Genomic DNA, 20,563 nt, shown 5'->3' with positions numbered 1-20,563 from the left:
CCCCGACTCCAGACAATCACTGGGTCAGGACCTTTCCATTGTCCTGTTAGAATATCTTTCCAAAGTACTTTAGGCTTATGTACATTTTTTGGATACATATGCCTTTCCGCAGCACTAAGTCCTGATGAATCCAAATTTAAAAAGTTTAGAGTAAAAAGGGTTATTTTAAGTTTATCTATGGGGGATATATACCCCTTTCCAATTCCCTCTTTTTGCTTTAATAAGTATGTCTGTATCTAATAGTTGTCTTAGCTTTTTGCATTTTCTATCTGTGTAATACCTTACTTGACATTTTCAATCTTATTTCTATCTTCTAGTTTTTTTTTCCTAAGGTTTGTATTTTTTCCCTTAGTTGCTTAACAGCAACTCTTTATTCCCGAACTCACACCAGCCGTATACAGACACGTTCTGGGGAAATCCACGTTCTCTGCCCAAATCCATGTTCTCTGCCCAAATCCACGTTCTCTCCCAAATTCACCTCCACTGGGCATCTGTCTCCCAAAATATATTGTGAATCCCGTGAGAACTCAAGGGGAACTCAGGCAGCAGGATACGCCCTATTCCCAGCAGGAATAATCTTAAACCTTAAACCTGGAACCTAAACTGGGAACGCCCTAAACACGATTATCTTAAACCGGGAACACCCTAATCCGCCTTGGTCCTTGAGCAAGGTCACCTACATTCAATGTCACTGCAACATGGGGTACGCTGGCAAGGAAATTGTCATACCTACTTGGCTAATGGCTCCCAGCAATTTTCCTTCTCTGTAAAGTGGGGTTGTAACCATCTCATGGTTGGTTGTGAGAATTAAGTGAGATGATGGCTGTGTTCAACTCTTGGCCCAGCATCTGGCACAGTGGCTAATAGCATACTGTAATAGCTACCTTTGTTGAGTCCTCAGTGTGTCCCACATAGCCCACCTAGGGTGTCCCGAGGATTAAGTGTTGTTACATCATTACGTCACCTGTCACATTCGATGCTCACTGCAGTCCTAGGAATATGGTGCTGGTGTCCCTGCTACACAGTGGGGAAACAGAGTTGTGGAGTGACTGATGAATTACAGGGTTGGCTGGCTGGTTGGTTTTGGTACCAGGGATTGAACCCAGGGTTGCTTACCCACTATGCCACATCGCCAGTCCTTTTTTGGTATTTTATTTAGAGACAGGGTCTTGCAGAGTTGATTATGGCCTCGCTAAGTCTGGCTTTGAACTCACTATCCTCCTGCCTCAGCCTCCCTAGCCTCAGAGATTATAGAGGTTTGCCACCATGCCGGGCTATCGGGTTTATTTAAAGCTAAACTCTGGAGGATAGTTAGAATTTTGATAGAGGAGATGAGAAAGGAAAGGAAAGGAAAGGAGAGAGAAAAGGATGAAGTTTGGGATGGACATGGAGCAGCGAGATGCTGGCCAGATGGGGGTACAGAGACCAAGGGAGACCAGAGCAGAGGGGAAGGAATCAGGTGATGCAGAGTCTTGGATGCCTCTGGGCAGTGATTGGACTTCATTTGGCAGGTGATGAGGAGTCACCCTGAGGTTTTTAGGTAAGATCTTGGCCTGATTGAAATGTGATTTATTTATGAACTTGTCTGTATTTTACTTTTGTTTACATTATGGAATTAATACATTTAACTATTAAAAAATTCAAGTGACATAGAAGCAAACAAAAGAGAAATAAAGCCTCCTTCCCAGTGTGCTGGTTGGAGTGTCAGTTGGCACAGCTCTTTGGCAGCTTCACCTAGAGCTGAACAAATGCCTCCCTCAGACCCAGCAGTTCCTCTCCCAGGTAGATTTCCAGGAGACACAGGTGAGGATGTTCCCCAAAAGATGTGCATGAAAACAGCCATAGCAGCATTGTTCCTTGTCCTAAACTGGAGGGGGAGAAATGCAAAAGCCCATCAGCCGGACAGTGGATAAACCCAGGTCCATCTGCGCAGTGATGGCGAGCACCTGGCGACTCAGGCGATGCAAACGCGCCTCACGTGGGACATGAACCAGAAGAAACCAGGCCAATAAAAAGAAGGCCACCCTCTTTATATAGCGCTCAAAACCAGGCATTGCAGAATGGCGTCAGAGACCAGCAGTGACAACCCTTGGAGCCAGTTGGTGATGGGAGACAGGGTGACCCTTGGAGCCAGTTGGTGATGGGAGACGGGTGCACGGGGTCCTTGGAATCCTAGGAATGCTGTTTCTGCATGGGGTGTGCTGGTGCAGTGGGTTTGGTTTGTGTAGATGCATGGAGATCTGCACTGAAGGTTTGGGCACTCTTCTGTATACTTAGATCTTCAGTCACAAAATGACCTCTGCACACCTCCTCCAATGGTCTCCCTGCAGTCACTCACCACGAGCTGCTCTGCTCATATACTCCTGGATTTTTCTGTGTCTAAGATAAAGCTTGTGTGCTCTCTCTCTCTCTCCCTCTCTACACACACACACACACACACACACACAGAGCTATCTATAGCTCTACAGAAATGGCACCATGTTTCACATACTGCCCTGCAACCTGCTTTTTTTGAACTGCCAGGGTGCTGGGGGAGTCGTTCCGTGTGGCTGTGACGGAGCGTTTCACGGTGGCGATGTCGTGTAGTTAACGGGTCCCGTGTCCACGGCGGTCGATTCCAGCATTTCCCTGGTGTAGACGATGCTGCGGGGAGCCCCTTGGTGCCGAGTGCTGTGTACTTTTGTGGCTGTTTGTGTAGAGGAACTAGTGAGAGTGGCGGCCTTGGTCTGAGTGGAGATCTAATCTGTGAACGGCTGTGGCTGGCCAGGGGAGGCTGCTGGGAACGGTCGGTTGAAGCCTGAGGCAGGAGCTGCTTGGCGGTGAGGACGGACAGACGGGGAGGGTGTGAGGTCTGGGAGTATTGGTGGCCCAGGCTTCGTCAGGCCCGGCACCCGATGAGAGAGGAAAAAGAGCCGCCGTGTTCCTGGGAGGTTGAGTCTGGTGGCGGGAAGATGGGAACGTAATCAGAAGCTGACTGGGGAGTGGGCTGGTGGTGGGTGCAGGCTGCTATCTGGTGGGTAAGGGTGACAGCCTGGGGCATAGGGCAGTCCTGAGGTTGCTGAGGGGAATGAAAGCACCCAGTGGGTTCCAGAGAGGGGACCCAGGGACGGCCTGGCCAGCACCTGCTGTGTGGGGACGGGGCGGGCAGGGGAGGCAGAGGTGCCCACTGTCAGGGATGTCAAAGGCGGAGGGGTCTGGAGAGACTCTGGGTCAAAGGATGAAGTCATCCGTGGCCATTAGTCCCCCTCCCCGCTGCCCCGACGTGCTGTCATTACCTTCTGCACTAGGTCTGCCAGGCTCTCGACACACCTGTGACCAATCAGCAGGATCCTTGCCGGTCGCTGCCTCCCCTCTGAAGGTGAGCTCAGGAGCAGGAGCCGTGTCACCCTGGCTGCACCTACTAGCCCAACCGACATCAGGCAGCCTCACTCCTGGAGTTTACAGGACTCACACCCCCAGCCCCTACGGTGGTGGTGGCGGCAGTGTGTGGTGATAAGGGTGTGTGACATCCCCTCTTGCTTACCCCCTTAGCGGTCTCTGGAAAACATGCCGCCCTTGCGTCACGTTCATCGGTCTGTGGAGGGGGAGGGTTCTGCTGCCACACTGGGACCCACCTGTGCCAAGAGTTTTGAATGTCAACTCCTGGGGGTTCCGGCCTGTGTTAGGTGACATTTCCCCGGGCAGACCCTGTGATGAGATTCCTGTCCGGCAGGGCAGGACAGAAAGAAGGCAGCGGCCGAGGTGTGTGGGACTGACCCGAGACAGCACATGGATGCTGAGGTGGGCTGCCTAGTCCCCGACGCAGCCGGCTGGCGGGAGGTAGAGCCTCCAGAGGCTGGAGGAGGAAGCAGAGAGCCCCGAGCAGAGGGGAGCAAGCCAGGAGGAGGAAGTCAAGTTGGGCCTGGGCGGAGTGGGGCGAGGACTGACAGGTCAGCCACACCAGGAGAGAGGAAGGCCCCTCGGGGAGGCAGGGCGGGGGTGGTGGTGGTGGAAAAGCCTCAGGCTGGTGAAGTCTGGGAGGGAGAAGAGCTGGCCACACCTTCCAGCCAAGAGGGAGCAGGACTGTGCCCCCACGGGTAGGTTAGGGGGCAGGGGTGGGGAAGCATGGGACCATCACACAGGGTGACCCACAGAGCTGGGTGGGGCTCAGTGGCAGACGCTCGCCTAGCATGCCTGAGGCACAGGGTTCCATCCTCAGCACCACGTAAAAGTAAATGAACAAATAAAATCCAGGCATTCTCTCCACCTACAACCACAAAAAAACATTAAAGAGAGAAATGTTTTAAAGAAACGACCAACAGAAGGTTGCCTAAGTTAGGTGAGTGCCGTTGGTGTGATTGGTTAGGGGGGTCCCTGGGTCGGAAGGTCGCAGGAGGGCATCAGCAGGACAGCTGGCCAGGGCGGATGTGGGGAATGTCAGCGAGTCTGTCTTGGCAGCGCTGCGCTACCCCGATTAGCACCTGCTCTGCCAGGCACTGGGGCAACGCACCTCTTTTCACCTCCACCACGAGTGGTGCTGGCTGGCGTGCTGCCTCTGCCTGGGCCGCTGACGGCCACGCCAGGCTGCCTGTGGGCTGAGCCAGGGCTGCGTGGGGCCTGGGGCCGTGTGAATTGCCACCAGGCCCCAGGACACCGCAGACCCCAGGACACCGCAGATGTGAGGCGCTCTCCAGTGGGGCCGCAGGGATGGGGATTCAGTGCCCATCAAGCTTGGCGCCACCCTCTTCCCCGGAGAGGAGAGCTGTCAGCACTAGAGGGTGGAGATGGTGGGGGGCTCCACCCAGGGCGGGTCTGAAGGCCCAGTGGGGGACGTTTGCCCTGCCCACGTGACTGGTGTGTGTGCACATGTGGACAGCACCGTGTGCCTGCCAGTCTGTTTCCGTGTGTGTGTGAGTGTGTGTGTGAGAGTGTGTGTACCTGCTGTACAGAGGAGCACAGAAACAGTAATGGGGGTGGGGTGGGGGTGGCTGCAGCTGCAAGTTCAGGAGAGAACCAATGGGGATGGAGGGGACAGACAGCAAGACACCAGGTGACAGACGCCAAGGGGCAGTCCCTGTGTGTTTCTTCAGTAGGTGGGCGAAGACGTCTAATGCAAGTGCCTGTGTGTGTGTGTGTGTGTGAGTGTGTGGGGGGCACACACAGGCACACATGTACACAGAATGGCACACAGACCCGTGGAGACACACAGACACGCACACTCAGACACGCCTCGACACTGTCTTTGCATGTATATTCCTGTGTGTGTGTGTGTGTGTGTGTGTGTCTTCCTGAGGACTCGGCATGTGTGTGTCTGAACAACATGACCACGTGTGGGAGTCAGAATCCCGTGGGCACCCCTCTGGGAAACACTGGAACGGAGAGAGGCCGGAGGAGGCCGGTGAGAGGTGTGCTGTCCTGGCAGGAGCAGGGAGGTGTAGAACCACTGTCCCCTTGGGGCAGATAGGACGATAAAGTGGACCCAGGAGCAGGAGGAAGACTCTTGGGTGCATTCTGATGGTCCCACCTTACCGGCTATAGGGGTGAGGACGGGTGAGGACAAGTCCCTGACCTTGTACTCTCCACCTGGGCACTCAAGTGGAAGAAAAGTAGCATCCACCACCTCAGGGACGGCAGAGGGACCCAGGTTGCCCCCAGGGGGGGGTGTAGGTTCATTTAGCACTTATTAATGAGCACCTACAACAGGCCACGCCCTCTTCTTGGCAGAGGCTTCCAACTGTGAGCGAGGTGCCATGTCCTGGGGTGGGGGCGGGTTTACCTTCTTCACAGAGGACACTGGCCAGCAGCCGGCAGGGTGGTAAGTGCTAGGCTGAAAACCAAGCAGGGGGTTAGGGCAGAGAGGGGCAGGCAGGGACCAGGGCTGCTGTTTCGGAGTGGCCAGTGGTGGTCCAGAAAGGCCTTTGGTAAGATGAAGTTTGATCACAGGGGGAGGAGGTATTAGGACCAAGCTCACAGTCTTCATCCTCATGATGACCCTGTTGCTCTCCCATTTTACAGGTGAGGAAATGGAGGCACAGAGAGGCTGAATATTTGCCCAAAGTCTAACAGCCAGTGAGAAGGACACTCAGGATTTGAACCCATGCCATTTAGTTTCAGAGCCAGTGGTTTCAATCATCGGTCCTCGGTTGGGGGTGACTTTTGCCCCACATGGGATATTTGGCAGGGTCTGCAGATGTTCTTGGTTGACACTTCTGGACTGGGGGCGCCACTAGCATGTACTAGGGAGAGCCAGGAAAGCTTCTAGAAATTCCACAGTGCACAGAACAGCACCCACAGCAAAGCAGCATGCCACCCACAATGGCAGTCATGCTGGTCTGAACCGCACAGAGCCCCTGGCAGAGTGCGACGCATAGTAAGTGCTTAAAAACTAGCAGCTGAAGACGGGGAGCCGACAGTGGAGAAGGTTCCACAGGGAGAGAGTCCATGGTGGAGGATTCTCCAGATCAAAGAGCAGGTAGCCCCTCCACACACCGGGGAGGGTGGGGGCAGGCGAGGCCTGGGTAAGCAGGAGATCGGGCTGGGTTGGGGGCGAAAGCAGGGCCGCAGCCAGCTGCTGAAACGCTAACCAGCTAACTGCCTCTCTCTCTCTCTCTCCACCCCGTCCTGGCCTCTCTGCGGAAAGGAGACAGCCGGAGGCTGAAGGGGGCCATCCAGAGGAGCACGGAGACAGGCCTGGCAGTGGAGATGCCCAGCCGGACCCTGCGCCAGGCCAGCCACGAGTCCATCGAGGACAGCATGAACAGCTATGGCTCGGAGGGCAAGTGAGTGTGGGCCGCGCCTGCCACAGCCACATGGCTCTTGGTCTTCTCGGTGGGGGAAGGACAGGCTGAGCAGTGCCCAGGGGACTGACCAGGAGGCCGGGGTCAGTTCAGGCTGGCAGGGGCTCTGGGCTCCGGGGCGTGCCCATCTTGGGAAGGTAGGCAGCAAGCCGTGCAGCTCCCAGGGCGCAGGCTCTGGTTCCTGGTGGCCGGCTCCACAACCTTGCAGCGGCGTGACCTTGGGGAGGTCACATCCCTGAGCAACAGCTGCCTCATCTGTAGGGTGGGGTGATGGCACCAGCCACCGGGGTTCTTAGGAGTCAGACACTCACGATCCAAGGAGTCCTGGGTTGTACCTCTGAAGAGCACAGGGCAGCTTGGCGCATCCGTGCCCGTGTGGGTGTCGCTGAGCAAAGGCGGGAGCAGAGAGGGCATCGTCATTGTTGTGTTCAATTGTCTTAAATCCTCGTTGGATTTTAAACGTGTCAAAGGCGTCTCATGCATGTCAGATCCAAGACCTGGTGCTGCCTGGCACCTGGTCAGCGTTCCCCTCCTGGGCTGCACACTGGAGTCACTGGGGAACTTGTCACAAATGCAGATGGCAGGGTCCCGCTTCTTGAGTCATTGAATTAGAAACTCTGTGAAGAGCTCCTAGGAGCTCCGTCTTTAAAAGCTCTCTGGAAGAATTCATCTTGATTCATCTTGCTTTCCCCCCAGTAAACACATGCATGGATACACTCACACAGTTACACAGACACACTCTTCTTCTAATGGCAAAGGGCTCTCAGATCCCCAAAAGTCAACCCATGGATACCTGGCAAAGACCAAAGCAACTTCCATATTGTATAGATGACTAAAGCACTCAGAGAGGTTCAGGAGCTTGCCCTGGGTCACACAGCATGCTAACATAGGTCTGGAACACAGGGGTCCTGACTCCCAGTGGGGGCTTATTCCACAACAGCAGATTGCTTTAGAGTCCTCTGAGTCAGGGAGGGGGCCTGGGGTGTCATGACCCATGCTATGTACTTGAGGAGACTGAGGCTTGGAAAAGTTAAGGTCTGTATTATCGTGTACAGATGTCATTAGATACACATGGCTATTTAAATGTAAGTTAATTAAAATTAAGGAAGATGTATTATTCTGTTCCTCTGTCGCACTAGTGCTCAGTAGCGAAATGTGGCTCATGACAACTGTACTGGGCGGTGCGGAGATGGAATAGTTCCATCATCACAGAAAGTCCTGCTGGACAGCCCTGGCCCGGCGGCTTGTCTGAGAGCAGACACCAGCCAGCGCAGGGTGGGCAGGCTCTCGATAGCCCCCGGTGACTGCCCTCCACCTCTGGCTACAGCCCTCAGCGGGGGTCCTGGGGGCCAACACCCTGGTGCCTGGCCCCTCCTGCGCGGGGCATCTCAGGTCCTGTGAATGGCCCTGCCTTGGCAGATGCGGCTGGTCCACCCACCTCCGAGCGGAGCTTTCCGGTGGGCAGGAAGAGGAGGAGGACGGGCGGAAGGAGGAGGAGGAGGAAGCAGCTGGCGTGTGTTTAACCTGCGAAACCTGGCAGGCGTCCGTGCTGGGGGGAGGAGCCAGGCACCTGGGGGACGGGGGTCCCCGCTGACTGACGGGAGTCTCAGGGGTCCAGGAGGCTCAGGCCACAGTCCTGGCTCTGCCCCAGACCTCGGCAGCAGGCCTTAGGCACACCCATGGGCTTCTTGAAGCTTCAGGGAAGCCGGGCAACACCTTGTTGGCCTCACACGGGTAAGGAGGACCTGGGGAGGGGAGGCCAGGGGGGCCCTGTGGCTGCAGCAGGTGAGGAGAAGCGTATTCCCACTTTACAGAAGAGGAAAGGAAGGCTGGGGGTCACATGACTCACCCACAGGGAGCAGGTCCTAAGGAGGTGGTGGCTGCCTGTGACAAGGCCCTGGAGGGTGGCTGTTGGTGACATTTGCTGAAATGTGCTTGCAGGGACCTGCAGGTCCCTTCACAGACAGGTTCAAAGCTGCCCTGTCCCTTCTATGTCATGGGCTCAAAGCCAGGACTCAGCTGGCAGACATCTCTGGCTTGTGACTTGTTCCTGCTCCTCAGTAGCCATGTGGCTTTGGGAAAGGTCCCTTACCTCTCTAAGCCCAGTTTCTCCAGTTGCAGAATTAAATGAGCTAATACATAGGAAACACCTAGGACACCAAACATCACGTGGCGAGCACTGGAATCATGCACTGTTAGTATTTTGTTGTTCATTAAGTTTGTTGTTAATTAAGCCACTCGTGGGTATTTTGCTGCTTGGGGTCAATTACATTCTAACAAATACCATGAGCACCCCAAATATAGTGCTTAGCACAGCGTAAGCACAGGGAGAGGTTGGCTGTGGTGACTGATTATTAAAGGTTTGGGGTGTGTGGTTTGATTCCAACTGAGCAGGATCCGGGGGTCCGAGGAAGCTGGGTTCAGAAGTGGGGACAGTCTTGCCTCCTGAGAGAGACTGAGTCTAAGTGGAGACTAGCTTAAGGCTGCCACCTCACTCACACCTGCATGAGGGAGAGACATAGAAGGGACAGGGTGACATGAGCCATAGCCAGCCCTCTCCTTGTTCTGCAGGTGTTAGGGGCATTGTTTGGACCCAGATGTCAGGCTCTGAATCAAGAAGGGGTGTGACTGTCCTGCCCTCTTCCCACCCCTGGCTTCTGCCAGCCCAGCCGAGGCCGGTGGGGAGGCAGCCTCCCTGGAGCAGCCCCACGAGGCTGCAGCCCCGGGCGCTGGGCCTGCCTGAGCTGCTGCCCACTGGGTGTGTGTATTCCTGCAAGGGGGCACAGGGCGCTCCCATGTGAATTTGCAACAAATTCCATTAAGCACCTGCTGTGCGCCAGGCAACTGGGCGGGCGCTGCAGAGGCCCGGCCCTCCACGGATTTCCTTCGCAGGGTGCTGACCAAGTAGCTGGAAGTGCCCAGATCTCAGGGCGGGGAAGGGGCACACCTGTGTTGGGGCCCTCTATCAGTAAGGGTGCCTTGGGCTCCTCGTTACATAATGCCAGTGGACGGTGGCTGCTGACCTTGCTGGTCAAGGTGACCTCTGTACTTCCGCAGCATCTCATCTCCTGGGCGCTTGTTAGAAATGCAGAATCTCATGCTCCAGCCGGGGGCCACTGGGTCATAATCTGAACTTTAACAAGTCTCCCCGCTGGTTTGTGTGAGCGTCAGGGTGACACCTGGCTTTGTTGCATTAGTGGCCACAGGTGATGCTTGAAGAGAACAGCAAGTGCTGGCACTGTGCCATACAGCCACATAGAGTGACAGTTAAGTCTCACGACAACCTGATGGTGGTGGGGCTGTTTGTTAATCCCCGTCCTAGACATGAGGATGTGGAAAGGGTGACTGGCCCAAGGTCACACAGTGAGTAAGTGGCCGAGCCAGGATTCAAAGCCAGGCATTTGTCTTTAACAGTCAGGCTCAGCTCTTTCATTTAGCAATCCCCTCTGCGAAGATTTCTGAAGTAGATGCTTCCTGGATGGTTTGGTGGTGTGACGATGCCACCGAGGACCCAAGTCCCCTCCACCTTTCCCTTCTGCAGACCCTCCTACGTCAGACTAGTTATGGCTTATCCTCGGGCTGGGGAAAGGCCTCTTCTTCCTGAGCCCCTTTCTGCCTTGTCAAAAGTTGGAATTCTGTATGTGAAGGGTGGAGGGACAACCAGCCAACCAGCCAACCGAGCTTCCGCACTGCAGACAGGCCCATCTTGCTCATATGAAGGGCAGGGGTAGAGTTCAAGCCCCTGAGAAAGGCCCCTGGGAACAGCACCTGCTCCAGCCTGAGATGCTCCTGTTGACTGACTGCCTTAGTTTAAGGGTTTTCTCAGAATCAGATCTGAGACCTGGTGCAAGGAATCCACTTAGGAGGTGATTCTGGGAAATCATGGCAGAGGATCGTGTGAGAGAGACAGGGCTAGAGAGGCACGCAGTAAATGAAGCTGTAAGAAGCCAGCTCCCATCCAGTGGGGTGTCCCATGCCTATAATCCCAGTGACTCAGGAGGCTGAGACAGGAGGATGGCAAGTTCAAGGCCAGCCTCAGCAACTTAGCAAGGCCCTGTCTCAAAATAAAAAGTGAAAAAGGGTTGGGATACAGCTCAATGAGCATCCCTGGGTTAAGAGTGTATGTGGGGGGTGGGAGCAGCAGCGGCAGCAGCCAGCCAGCCAGCCCCACTGCAGCAGGGTGACCCGAGTCCTGCTGGGGAAGCCGCCAGTTACCCCCAGGAGGTGAGGGCAGAGGAATGTACACTCCGGCTCTTCTCAGTTACTGACTGGAGGCTGCTCCTTTTGGGAGTCTTGACCTTCTTGTAGAGACAGGGGCTAGGACCAGAGTCCTTTAGAAGCCACAGAGACTTAGGCAAAGGAATTTCACGGCTGCAATTAGAAGTTGTGGACACTAAATAGTTTTTTGGGGGGTGGGCCCACAGAGCCACGCGCTGCCTGAGGGCAGAGCCTCCATCTCCCGCTGCCCAGACGAAGCCTGGGACTTCTCTCCGAGGGCTCCCCTCTCTTTCTCTTACTTAATCCACAGTTGGCCCCCCATTTTACTCTCGATTATTCCTTGAATCCATCCATTTCCCCCCATCTGCATCCGTGAGTGGCCCAAGTTGAGGCCACTTGTCACTCTCCCCTAGATACCAGCAAGTCTCCTTCGTGGTCCAAATTCCCACTCTGTCACCTCACACTTTCTCTGCCTTTCTAGGCCTCTCCCAGTCCCCAGCCTGGCAGCCTAGCCCACCACCCCAATCCCTCCACACTTCCCCACCTCACCCCAAGTTTCCGCGGCCGTTGCCTCCGCGCCTGGCACTCCTTTTTCTGCCTGTTCTCCCGCTTCGCCCTCTGACTCATGCCACCTCCAGATCTCAGCTCAGAACTGGCACACAGGCTTCAGCTCATGTGCCAACTCCAGCTAATTGATAGTGGCTCCCTGGAGTCTGTGTGGAGAAGGGTTCTGGAGCCAAGTCCGGGCCTGGCAGGGCTGAAGTCGATTAGCAATGTCTGCCCTGGGTGTGGGCTGGGCAAGTGGAAGAGCGAGTGCGGCCCGCCACTCCTCCGGCGGCATCAGCAGCACCCACGGCCCCTGGACTCCCCGCCACAGCACCTTCTACTCTCTACTCTAATGTCCCCTGTGGGTGTCCGTCCCACTGGACACCAGATTCTGTGCCCGCCCGGCTGGCCCACATGCTCTGCAGATTTTGGTGAACAGATGTGGGGAGCCAAAGCGCACACACAGTCCATTCCTTACCCCCGCCCCAGCCTTCCTCATGGCACAAAAGCCAGGGCCGCATCATCCTCTGTCCATTGGGAGGCTCCTAGAGTTCTCTCCCAGGCCCCACCTGCTCCTCCCCTCTGCCTGTTGTTGTCCTGAAGTGTCTGGGTCATCAGCAGCCAGGCCTCTGGGCGTCTGGGTCACCGTGCCCACATCCCAAGAAAGCAGCATGTGAGCCAGTGACAGGGCATTCACGCACCCAGCTCAGGGTCACATGTCTGCCACACAGTTTCCCTGTTCAGTGTGGGCCCGGGGGGTCGGAAGATGGTCAGACCCCCTCCCCTTCCCCTCTTCTGCTGTAGCAGGTCATTGTGCCTAAAGGACAAAGTGGGACTGGTGTGGCTAGGGGCCCCCATCAGATGGGGTCGTCCCTGTGTTTCACAAGCGCTCCTATTTGTGGAGCATTCGATGGTGCCAGTCCTTCTGAGGAGTTTGTGTCGTTTGCTTCAGCGGCCCCAAGAACTCTCCCGTCATTGTTTATCCCTGTTTCCTGAAAAGGGAGCCAAGGCCTAGAGAGGGGAATTAGGCGTCTCCATGAAAACCCAGGCCTCCCTGACCCCAGCGCTTAGGGCCCCTCAGGGCAGTAGAGCCGGAAGTCAGCCCTCCACACCCAAGGGTCCTGCATCCGTGGGTTCCATCAGCCTCCGATGGAAAATGTCAGGAGAAAAAAACAGTGTTTGTACTGAATGTGTGAACACTTTTTTTCTTGCTGTCATTCCCTGAACGGTCTAGTAAACCAATGGTTTGCATAGAATTGACATTGATCAGGGGTTACAAGTGATCTAGGGATGATTTAAAATATACAGAGGAGGTGCGTAGGTTGTTTGCAAATACTACACCACCTTATGTAAGGAACATAAGCATACATGGGTTTGGGAGTCTGTGGGAAGTCCTGAAACCAACTCCCCGGGGACACTAAGGGTTGACGATCTACTTTAATGGCTCAGAAGGTGAACTCCAGAGTCAGACCCCTGGGGTTCAAATCATAGCAGGTTGATCTTGATTTACTTATTAACAGTTCTATGCCTTGATTCACCCTTCTGTGAAATGGGCATTGATCACAAATGTCTAGCTTTTGTAGAGAGTTGTTAAGAGGATCAAGTGAGTTAACATGAATAACTTAGTACGATCAGTACTTGGCTCATGACACATTTTTGATAAATAAAAAATAAATCCTTGGCTTCATGCCCACAAGCTACACTCTCATGGGAGTGGGGCCGGTTTGGAACTGTCTTGAATGCCTGAAAAGCCAGTCAGGATTGTGTGACGCGGTGTGTCCTGGCACGCAGTCAATTCTGCTACAAGCGCTTGTTTTGAAAACGAGAATTTGTTCCAACATGATGGCAGTATTAGGGAACAATCTGAGCATAACGGGATTTCGCATTTGCTCAGTCAGGCGTTGGTTTCATCCATGAGAAACACCAGGTGAATGCAGAGGCTGTCCCCAACCAGCCATGCGCAAAACCCCACACCGCTCAGGTGCCCTCAGTTTACCGGGTGTCATGAGCCACTCCTGGCGGGACAGTTTTCCACCCCATTTCAGATGGTGCTCACTTAGGACTGCACAACAACTCGCTGTCTGCTTCTCTTCTGACAAGCAAACTTCCGCGTCCCTGAGCAAACCAGGTTTTCAAGGAAAAGTGCTGTACTCATGGTATCTTTATGCATTTCAGAACCACTTAGCATGCATCAAACTGCTGCCCTGCTACCATATTTACTAGGTTCCTGTCCTCCTTTTTTTTTAATGTGACACTGACCCCATTTTCTCCATAAGCCATGTTCTTCTTCCCACAGTAATTTTTAGAACTGCACCCTTTGCACTACAGCAGAATTGATGTATTTGTAGGCATGGCAGGGTGGTTGGACAGACGGACATGCAGGGGTGCACAAGTGGGCAGCAAGCGCGTGAATTCCCAGGAGCTTTCAGAGAACCCTGTAGCCAGTCATCACTGCGAGGCTTTTGCAACCTTAAAATTCCTGATGCTGTGGAGACTGGAGCGAAACCCAGAAAAGAGACTGGAGTGAACCCCAGAAAACCCAATTATTACTTTAACTATCAAGAGCACAGAAAATCCAGGGGCCAAACCAAGCTCAAAGGTTAGTGAAAAAAAAAAGAGGCAGATGACTTTTAGGTCCATGAACAAAACTAACGGAATTTGAAGTGCAAGAAATCTCAATTCACCATAACACAAAATGAAAGGCCAGTTGAACATGGGTGTCCCCTGTTTCAGGGCCTGCCATCCCTGGAGGAACGTGGTCTGCAGCCCTGCCCCACTCCTCCAGATGGCCGGGGCTGGGTTGCAGATGTCCAGCTGCTGCACTGCCTAACAGGCCTGGAGCCAGAGAAGCCCTGAGAGTGCCAAGAGGAGGCCCCTGCAGGCCAGGCCAGGGCGTCTCCCTCCTGGGTTCACAGCAGATCCTCTGTTCCGAGTCTGACTTATCTCACCAGCTCTCCCCAGCAATTCAGCAAGGCAATTACCATTTATTCCCATTTTATAGATAAGGAAACTGCAGCTAGGAGAAGTTAAAAACTTGCCCCCACAGATCCTGCTGATCCCAGTGACTCAGGAGGAGGCTGAGGCAGGGAGATGGCAAGTTCAAGATCAGCCTTGGCAACTTAGCAAGACCCTGACTCAAAATCCAAAATAAAAAGTGCTGGGGCCCGGCACAGTGGTCACACACCTGTAATCCCAGCAGCTCAGGAGGCTGAGACAGGAGGATCGCGAGTTCAAAGCCAGCCTCAGCAAAAAGCAAGGCGTTCAACAACTCAGGGAGACCCTGTCTCTAAGTCAAATGCAAAAAAAATAGGGCTGGGGGTGTGGCTCAGTGGTTGAGTGCACCTGAGTTCAATTCCTGCTACCCCCCCCTACTCCCCAAAAAAGTGGAGAGTGGACAGTCATTTAGGAGAAAGCTGAGGCAGGGAGATGGCTATCACTGTAACTCAGTGATAGAGTGCTCCTGGGTCAATATCCAGTACCTAAAAGAAAAAAAAAAGAAAGAAAGAAAGAAAGAAAGACAGAAAACAGCCCTAGATTGCACATAGGATCCAAGGTCTATGTTATGCCAAAGTCCAATCTTAACCAGTATCCTTCATTCTGCCTGTTTGAGACCAGCTGTGGGGTTTGATAATGAACATTTATTAAGCTCCTGTTGCATACAAGGACTGGTCCAAGTAGTAGCATGATGTGGCACTTCATAATTCAGCCAGCTCTAAGTGTGCCTCTGCTAATGAGCCCTGTAAGAAGATAATTTGGAAACATTTACAACTGATAAGAGCATAGGCTCCAGCTTCCTAAATGACTGTCCCCTCTCCACGGGGTAATTCGATCTTGTTGACAGATAAGAGCACTAAAATGCAGTGACAACAGTCAGAGCTCCAGGTCTGACTCAGTAGCCTTTGCCTTTTTTCCTGCTCCAGGGGAGACCCAAGGTGGAGGGGGTCTCCAGAGCCGCCAGCCCTTCGGCCAGCAGGAAGCGGCCACACTGACCTCCTCCAGCCCGTGGGGGACGCGCTGGCTCAGGGTTTCCAGGGCATTAGCCTGGTTCCCTGGCAGCCAGCGAGGCACCCTGGGATGGGAAATCAGGCAGCCGCCCAGATATTAGAAACAATTACCACTAATTACCAGGCCTGCCAGTTCCCCATTGTCTGCTCACACCCCACCAGGAACTGAGGAGCAGGCAATGAGGAAACTTTCAATTTCGGGCTGTGGAAGGCCTCTCTGCCTGAGCGGCTGGGCTCCTTCCACGCCTCCTCGGAGCCCAGTGGCCCAGCCATTTCTTTTGCTTTAGAGTCCACACCCACCTCACAAGACAGCCTGTGCCCCTCAGAGGGCTAAGAGGGTGGGGCGGAGAGTCCCAGGGCCTGGAGGGAAGGCCTAGTGGCCCTGAGCTCTGCCGTTTGCCTCGGTGATGTTAACTCAGGGTCTTTGGTTTTATCAGAGTATTACTGAGTACGTATTCCAGTCCCCCAGGTGCTTAAGTGGGTTATGTTTTTAGATACTTGATTAATTAAAAATATAGCATTGTAAAGTCATCCGGATGGTAGCCACAGAAGCCCGATGACCTGGGCTCCAGAACTGCTCAGCGTCTGTCTTGGTTTGGTTTCTTTCAGAAGCAGACCCAGACTCAAAGATGAGAGTGGAAATGAGTGCTTGGTGAGGTGTTCCCTGGAGTCCCCAGCGAGGCAGCAGCATGAGGAAGGAGATGGGAGGAGAAGGAGCCAGTACAGGAGGGTTACTCAGCCTTTGACCACCGTGGGCGGTGGATGCAGGGAGACCGTGTTGGATGTTGGATGTGGGACCCAGTTATCCCTGCGGCACACCACTCCCAGTTTGTCACTGGTTGGGGCTGTTTCTGGGGGTGTTAACCCTTGGGAGCTTCCAGCCTGCCCTGCGCACAGGTGGAAAGTGCTGTCACAGCCAAAATCGAGCCCTCAGACTGTGTGGTCTGTGTGAGCGCCTGGGCGAGCTGAGCCAAGAGAGGGCAGGAGGGTGGGCAGGTTTCCGACCTCTCGTGCCAACCTGTGTAACGAGCCCAGGAATAGTAGCAGCCTGGGGCCGAAAGGCAGAAGCGAGTTAAAACCTGTAGGAGCCCTGAGATGCCGGGTGACTCTGTAAGCTCTGGACTTTGCTATTTTGACTCTCAGTATGGAGTCTCCATTTTTCTGGTGTTTGTGGAAAGTCAATCTGACTCGGTTCAGATTTCCCCGAGGCTTGTGCTTATGTGGAAGTTTACGTAGAAAGACTCTGTGTAAATTGCTAAAAGAGGCCTTGGGGTGACGTTCAAAGTACAACCGGCCCTTTGTACCCAGGGGTTCTGCATCCGTAGATCCAACCAACCTCAGATCAATAATATCTGAAAAAAAAATTTCCCCAAAGTTCCCAGAGTCAAAATGTGGACCTGCCACACGCCAAGCACCGTGCTGGACTCACACAAGGGAGTTGGGGAGGCCCCCACGGCAGCCCCTTCTCAGAGCTCCAAGCACCTTGGCGGGCCTCAGGTCTCGACTGTTTACAACTGTACTGAACAGGTACAGATGTTTTCCTTTCTGATCATTATTCCCCACATCATGTAAGGTGTAACAGTCATTTAAATAGCATTTCCACTGTGCTAGGTGTTTGAGTAATTGAGAGATGATCAAATTAAAATATTCGTGAGAATCGGATGCAAATCCTACACCGTTTAATTCCGGGACTCGAGCACTGTGGGTTTTGGTCTCTGAGGTCCTGGAACCCATCCCTGTGGATACGGAGGGACGGCTGAGGTAGAGACCTCAGGACAGACCCTGATCGACTGTTCAGCATTGCAGCCAGCACCCACACACGGGAATTTTCTTGTCCTCTCTTCCCCCTCCCCAACATTTACTGCCATCTGACATACTATATAATTTAGGGACAATATTCTTTTTTATGTGTGTCTTCCTCCACTAGAATCTAAGCACTCGAGGGCAGGAGTCACTGACTTGTTCCCTGATACATTCTATGTCCAGAACAGTGCCTGGAAGTAGTGTGTGCTCCGTAAACACTTGTCAAATGAGTGAGTGAGTGACAGGGACACTGGCTGTAGTTCCTAGTGTGCCAGGGAATTGTGCTGAGCTGGTCATGCATGGACCATGGAGGCAGAGTGGGAGGTCCTCAGACACCACCCGTCATTCTGGCCATTTTGAACGGGACCCTCAGCTCTCTCGCCTCCTTGCCTGACTTTCCTCGACTCTCTGGCTGCTTTGGTACCTGTTCTTCTAAGTCTGTTTCTTGGCACCGAAAAGCCAAGAACCTCTCTTGGTCTCTGCACCCTAAGGGCTGCCCTCCTCTGAGGCAGTGGACATCAGACAATCTGCTGCTGCCTCTGTGGGGGACAGGGCAGGGGGAGTGGGAGTTGTGACAGTGAAAAGCACTCGGGCTAGAATGTCAAGTTCCCATCCTGCATTGGCCTGATGGCTGCTTACTCAAAACCAGAACCTGCTGGCCACACTGGGGTGCCTCACAGTGTTGAGGGAAGACGTGGGCAGCCAGGACGGGGGCTGGTAGAGTCTGCAGGTGCTTTTCACGGGGACAGGCCATCCCATGGCTCAGCTCCATGAAGCTCCCATCCTATGTCTGAGGCCCACATCTGGTGGGGAAAGAGAGCTCTTGCTCTCAAATTCATACAAAGCTCCCAGGCAGATTCTTGTTGACTGAATTAGGCCACAGGCCTGATTCTCTGTGCCAGCTGGCCAAGGAGAAGGAATGGCCTGATTGGTCAGGCTGAGTTGCAGGCTCAGCCACTGCAGTCACATGCCATGGAGAGGGATCCCCAAAGGAAATTTGAGATCTTATTACCAAAGGAAGGGGAAGTGGATTTTGGTAGCCAGGCAGCAGCAACAGCAGCTCACCTTGAGGTCCAAAGCTGCTGTCGGGACACCTCAAACTTTGGTGTGTAAAGTGGTTGTCGGGGACTCAGGCTAAACTGCAGATTCTGATTCAACAGAGGGGAAGGGGGTGGAGTCAGGTGCAGTGTGATCAGTTAGCTCCAGGGGATGTGATGCTGCTGGCTCCGGACCACCCTTGGAGGATCAAGGCCTCAGAGAACAGGAGCCTGGCCTGTAACAGACCATCTCCCGTGATTCTCACAGCCAGAGAGGTCAGTGTCCGCTTAGCCATTCCCTGGAGGCTCAGCGAGGAGAGTCTGGGTGATGGATGTGGACGACGATCCACAGGGAAAGGGGAACGTTCTGGAGCTACCTGCCCCGGTTCCGGAGTTCTGTCTCACCCTGCAAACATTTATGTTCACCTTTTCTCCTTGCAGCCTTAACTACGGGGGAGTTTGTCTGGCATCGGATGCCCAGTTCAGTGACTTCCTGGGCAGCATGGGGCCAGCGCAATTTGTGGGCCGCCAGACCCTGGCCACCACACCCATGGGTAAGTCCCCAAACGCCTGCTACCTGTGGACGGGGATGGGGAGTCCCACCAGAAGTCCTGCGTCTCCCCTTCCCCTCTGCCCTGCTGTGGGCACCCAACCTGGAGCCTGCTCTGCGTGGTCAAGCCCTGGCAGAGCCTGGACCCTGGCATGGGGTTGACGCTGGTCTTATTCGGGCTGGAGCAGGGGAAGGGGCTTTTATCCCTAAGCAGAGAGGAGCCGCTGGGTCCTTGCTGAGTTCCCAGTCCATTTCTCAGTGTCATCTCCTGGGGCCTCCTGCAGGTGACGTGGAGATCGGCTTACAGGAGCGGAATGGTCAGCTGGAAGTGGACATCATCCAGGCTCGGGGACTGACAGCCAAACCAGGCTCCAAGACACTGCCAGGTGTGGGGCCAGCTCCTCTCTGCCAGCCGTGGGTGGAGGTCCGAGAGGGTATAGAAGAGAGAGACTTGGGCCCAATCATGGGAGGCTCCTCTGTCCCAAAGCTGGTGGCTCAGTGTTGGCCCCAGGGACCCAGTGGAGATGGTGGGTCAGCCTTGTCTGTCTGGCCGCTGCAGTGGGCTCCGGGAAGGCGGACGTGTTTCCGGTCTATAGCTGTACCCCGTGACTAGCAGGGTACTCAACATGTGCCTAGTCAGCTTGTTGAGTGAGTGGGTCAGCAAATGAATGTGAAGGCGGGGTGGGCAGGTCATGGGCTGAGAGGACAGGGGAGTGCAGAGCAGGGGAGGGGAAGGCCTGAGGAGAGGGGGCCGCCCAGTGCTAGCTGCACCCACCACCCACCATGCCCCACTTGCTCCTGGGCCTCCTCCCAGACTCCCTGGGGCCACTCCTCTCTGGGCAGTGGGTGGGCGGCGCCCCCTATTTGGTACCCTTTGCACACCCCATGAGGAGCCAGCCTAGAACTTCTCCCACTGGCCTCTGTCCCCAGCGGCCTACATCAAGGCCTACCTGCTAGAGAACGGGGTCTGCATCGCTAAGAAGAAGACCAAAGTCGCTCGCAAGTCGCTAGACCCGCTGTACAACCAGGTGCTGCTGTTTCCTGAGAGTCCCCAGGGCAAAGTCCTGCAGGTGAGGCTCTGTTTGTGTATGTGTGTGCGTGGACACGAGGGTGTGGTACCTGAGTCTGGGCATCGTGCCTCTGGAGGCCCCCCCTGGAAGGAGCTGAGCACCGGGGCTGATCTGTGCCCACAGTGTTCGGGCCCCTGCTGAAGCAGCCTTCTGAGTCTGGCGGACCACAGAGGTTTGGCCCCACCCCGGCGGTTACTGAGACGAGCTGAAGAGTGCCCATCGTGGGCAGGCAGGGCCTGGTTAATGCCCACAGGGCCCTCTGCCTGGCTCTCTGTGCCACCTGGGCATCCCTGCCTGCATCTCATTTCTTGCATCCAGCCCAGACAGGCAAAGCAACAGGGGCCAGATAGTAGGACTTTGGCAAAACCGGAAGCCCAGGTCCTGTGGAGGGCAGGGTTTTCCACCATGTGGGCTGAGACCCGTTAGTGAGTTGTGAGTCAGTTTTAGCAGGTCTCAAGAAATAATATTTTTTAAAATGGAATGGGGGTAAGAAGGAAAGCCTCCATCGCTCTTAGTAAGGTAACAGTGTCTGGTGGCACCTTCTTCAACTGTATGTGCC

The 20,563-nt window shown here is 54.5% G+C and overlaps 1 protein-coding gene across 3 annotated transcripts in view; it reads left to right on the top strand.

The window, feature by feature from the left end:
- Rims4 (regulating synaptic membrane exocytosis 4) overlaps positions 1 to 20,563 on the top strand; it is a 56,019-nt gene that overhangs the window by 30,359 nt on the left and 5,097 nt on the right. The window contains exons 1-7 of one of the 3 annotated variants that reach the window (XM_048810722.1): positions 2,710 to 2,819; positions 3,288 to 3,358; positions 5,995 to 6,451; positions 6,620 to 6,758; positions 18,826 to 18,938; positions 19,219 to 19,320; positions 19,865 to 20,004. In XM_048810722.1, the coding sequence (XP_048666679.1) occupies positions 6,421 to 6,451; positions 6,620 to 6,758; positions 18,826 to 18,938; positions 19,219 to 19,320; positions 19,865 to 20,004 (525 nt within the window). In that variant the 5' untranslated portion in view covers positions 2,710 to 2,819; positions 3,288 to 3,358; positions 5,995 to 6,420. Of the gene's footprint in view, positions 1 to 2,709; positions 2,820 to 3,287; positions 3,359 to 5,928; positions 6,452 to 6,619; positions 6,759 to 18,825; positions 18,939 to 19,218; positions 19,321 to 19,864; positions 20,005 to 20,563 lie in introns of those variants that run through there. The other 2 variants (XM_048810723.1, XM_015502493.2) reach the window with 2 other exon arrangements.

The sequence above is a fragment of the Marmota marmota genome, unplaced genomic scaffold, assembly GCF_001458135.2.
Source record: "Marmota marmota marmota unplaced genomic scaffold, marMar, whole genome shotgun sequence".
NCBI classification, from domain to species: domain Eukaryota; kingdom Metazoa; phylum Chordata; class Mammalia; order Rodentia; family Sciuridae; genus Marmota; species Marmota marmota.
This window is presented reverse-complemented; position numbering and strand designations above follow the sequence as displayed.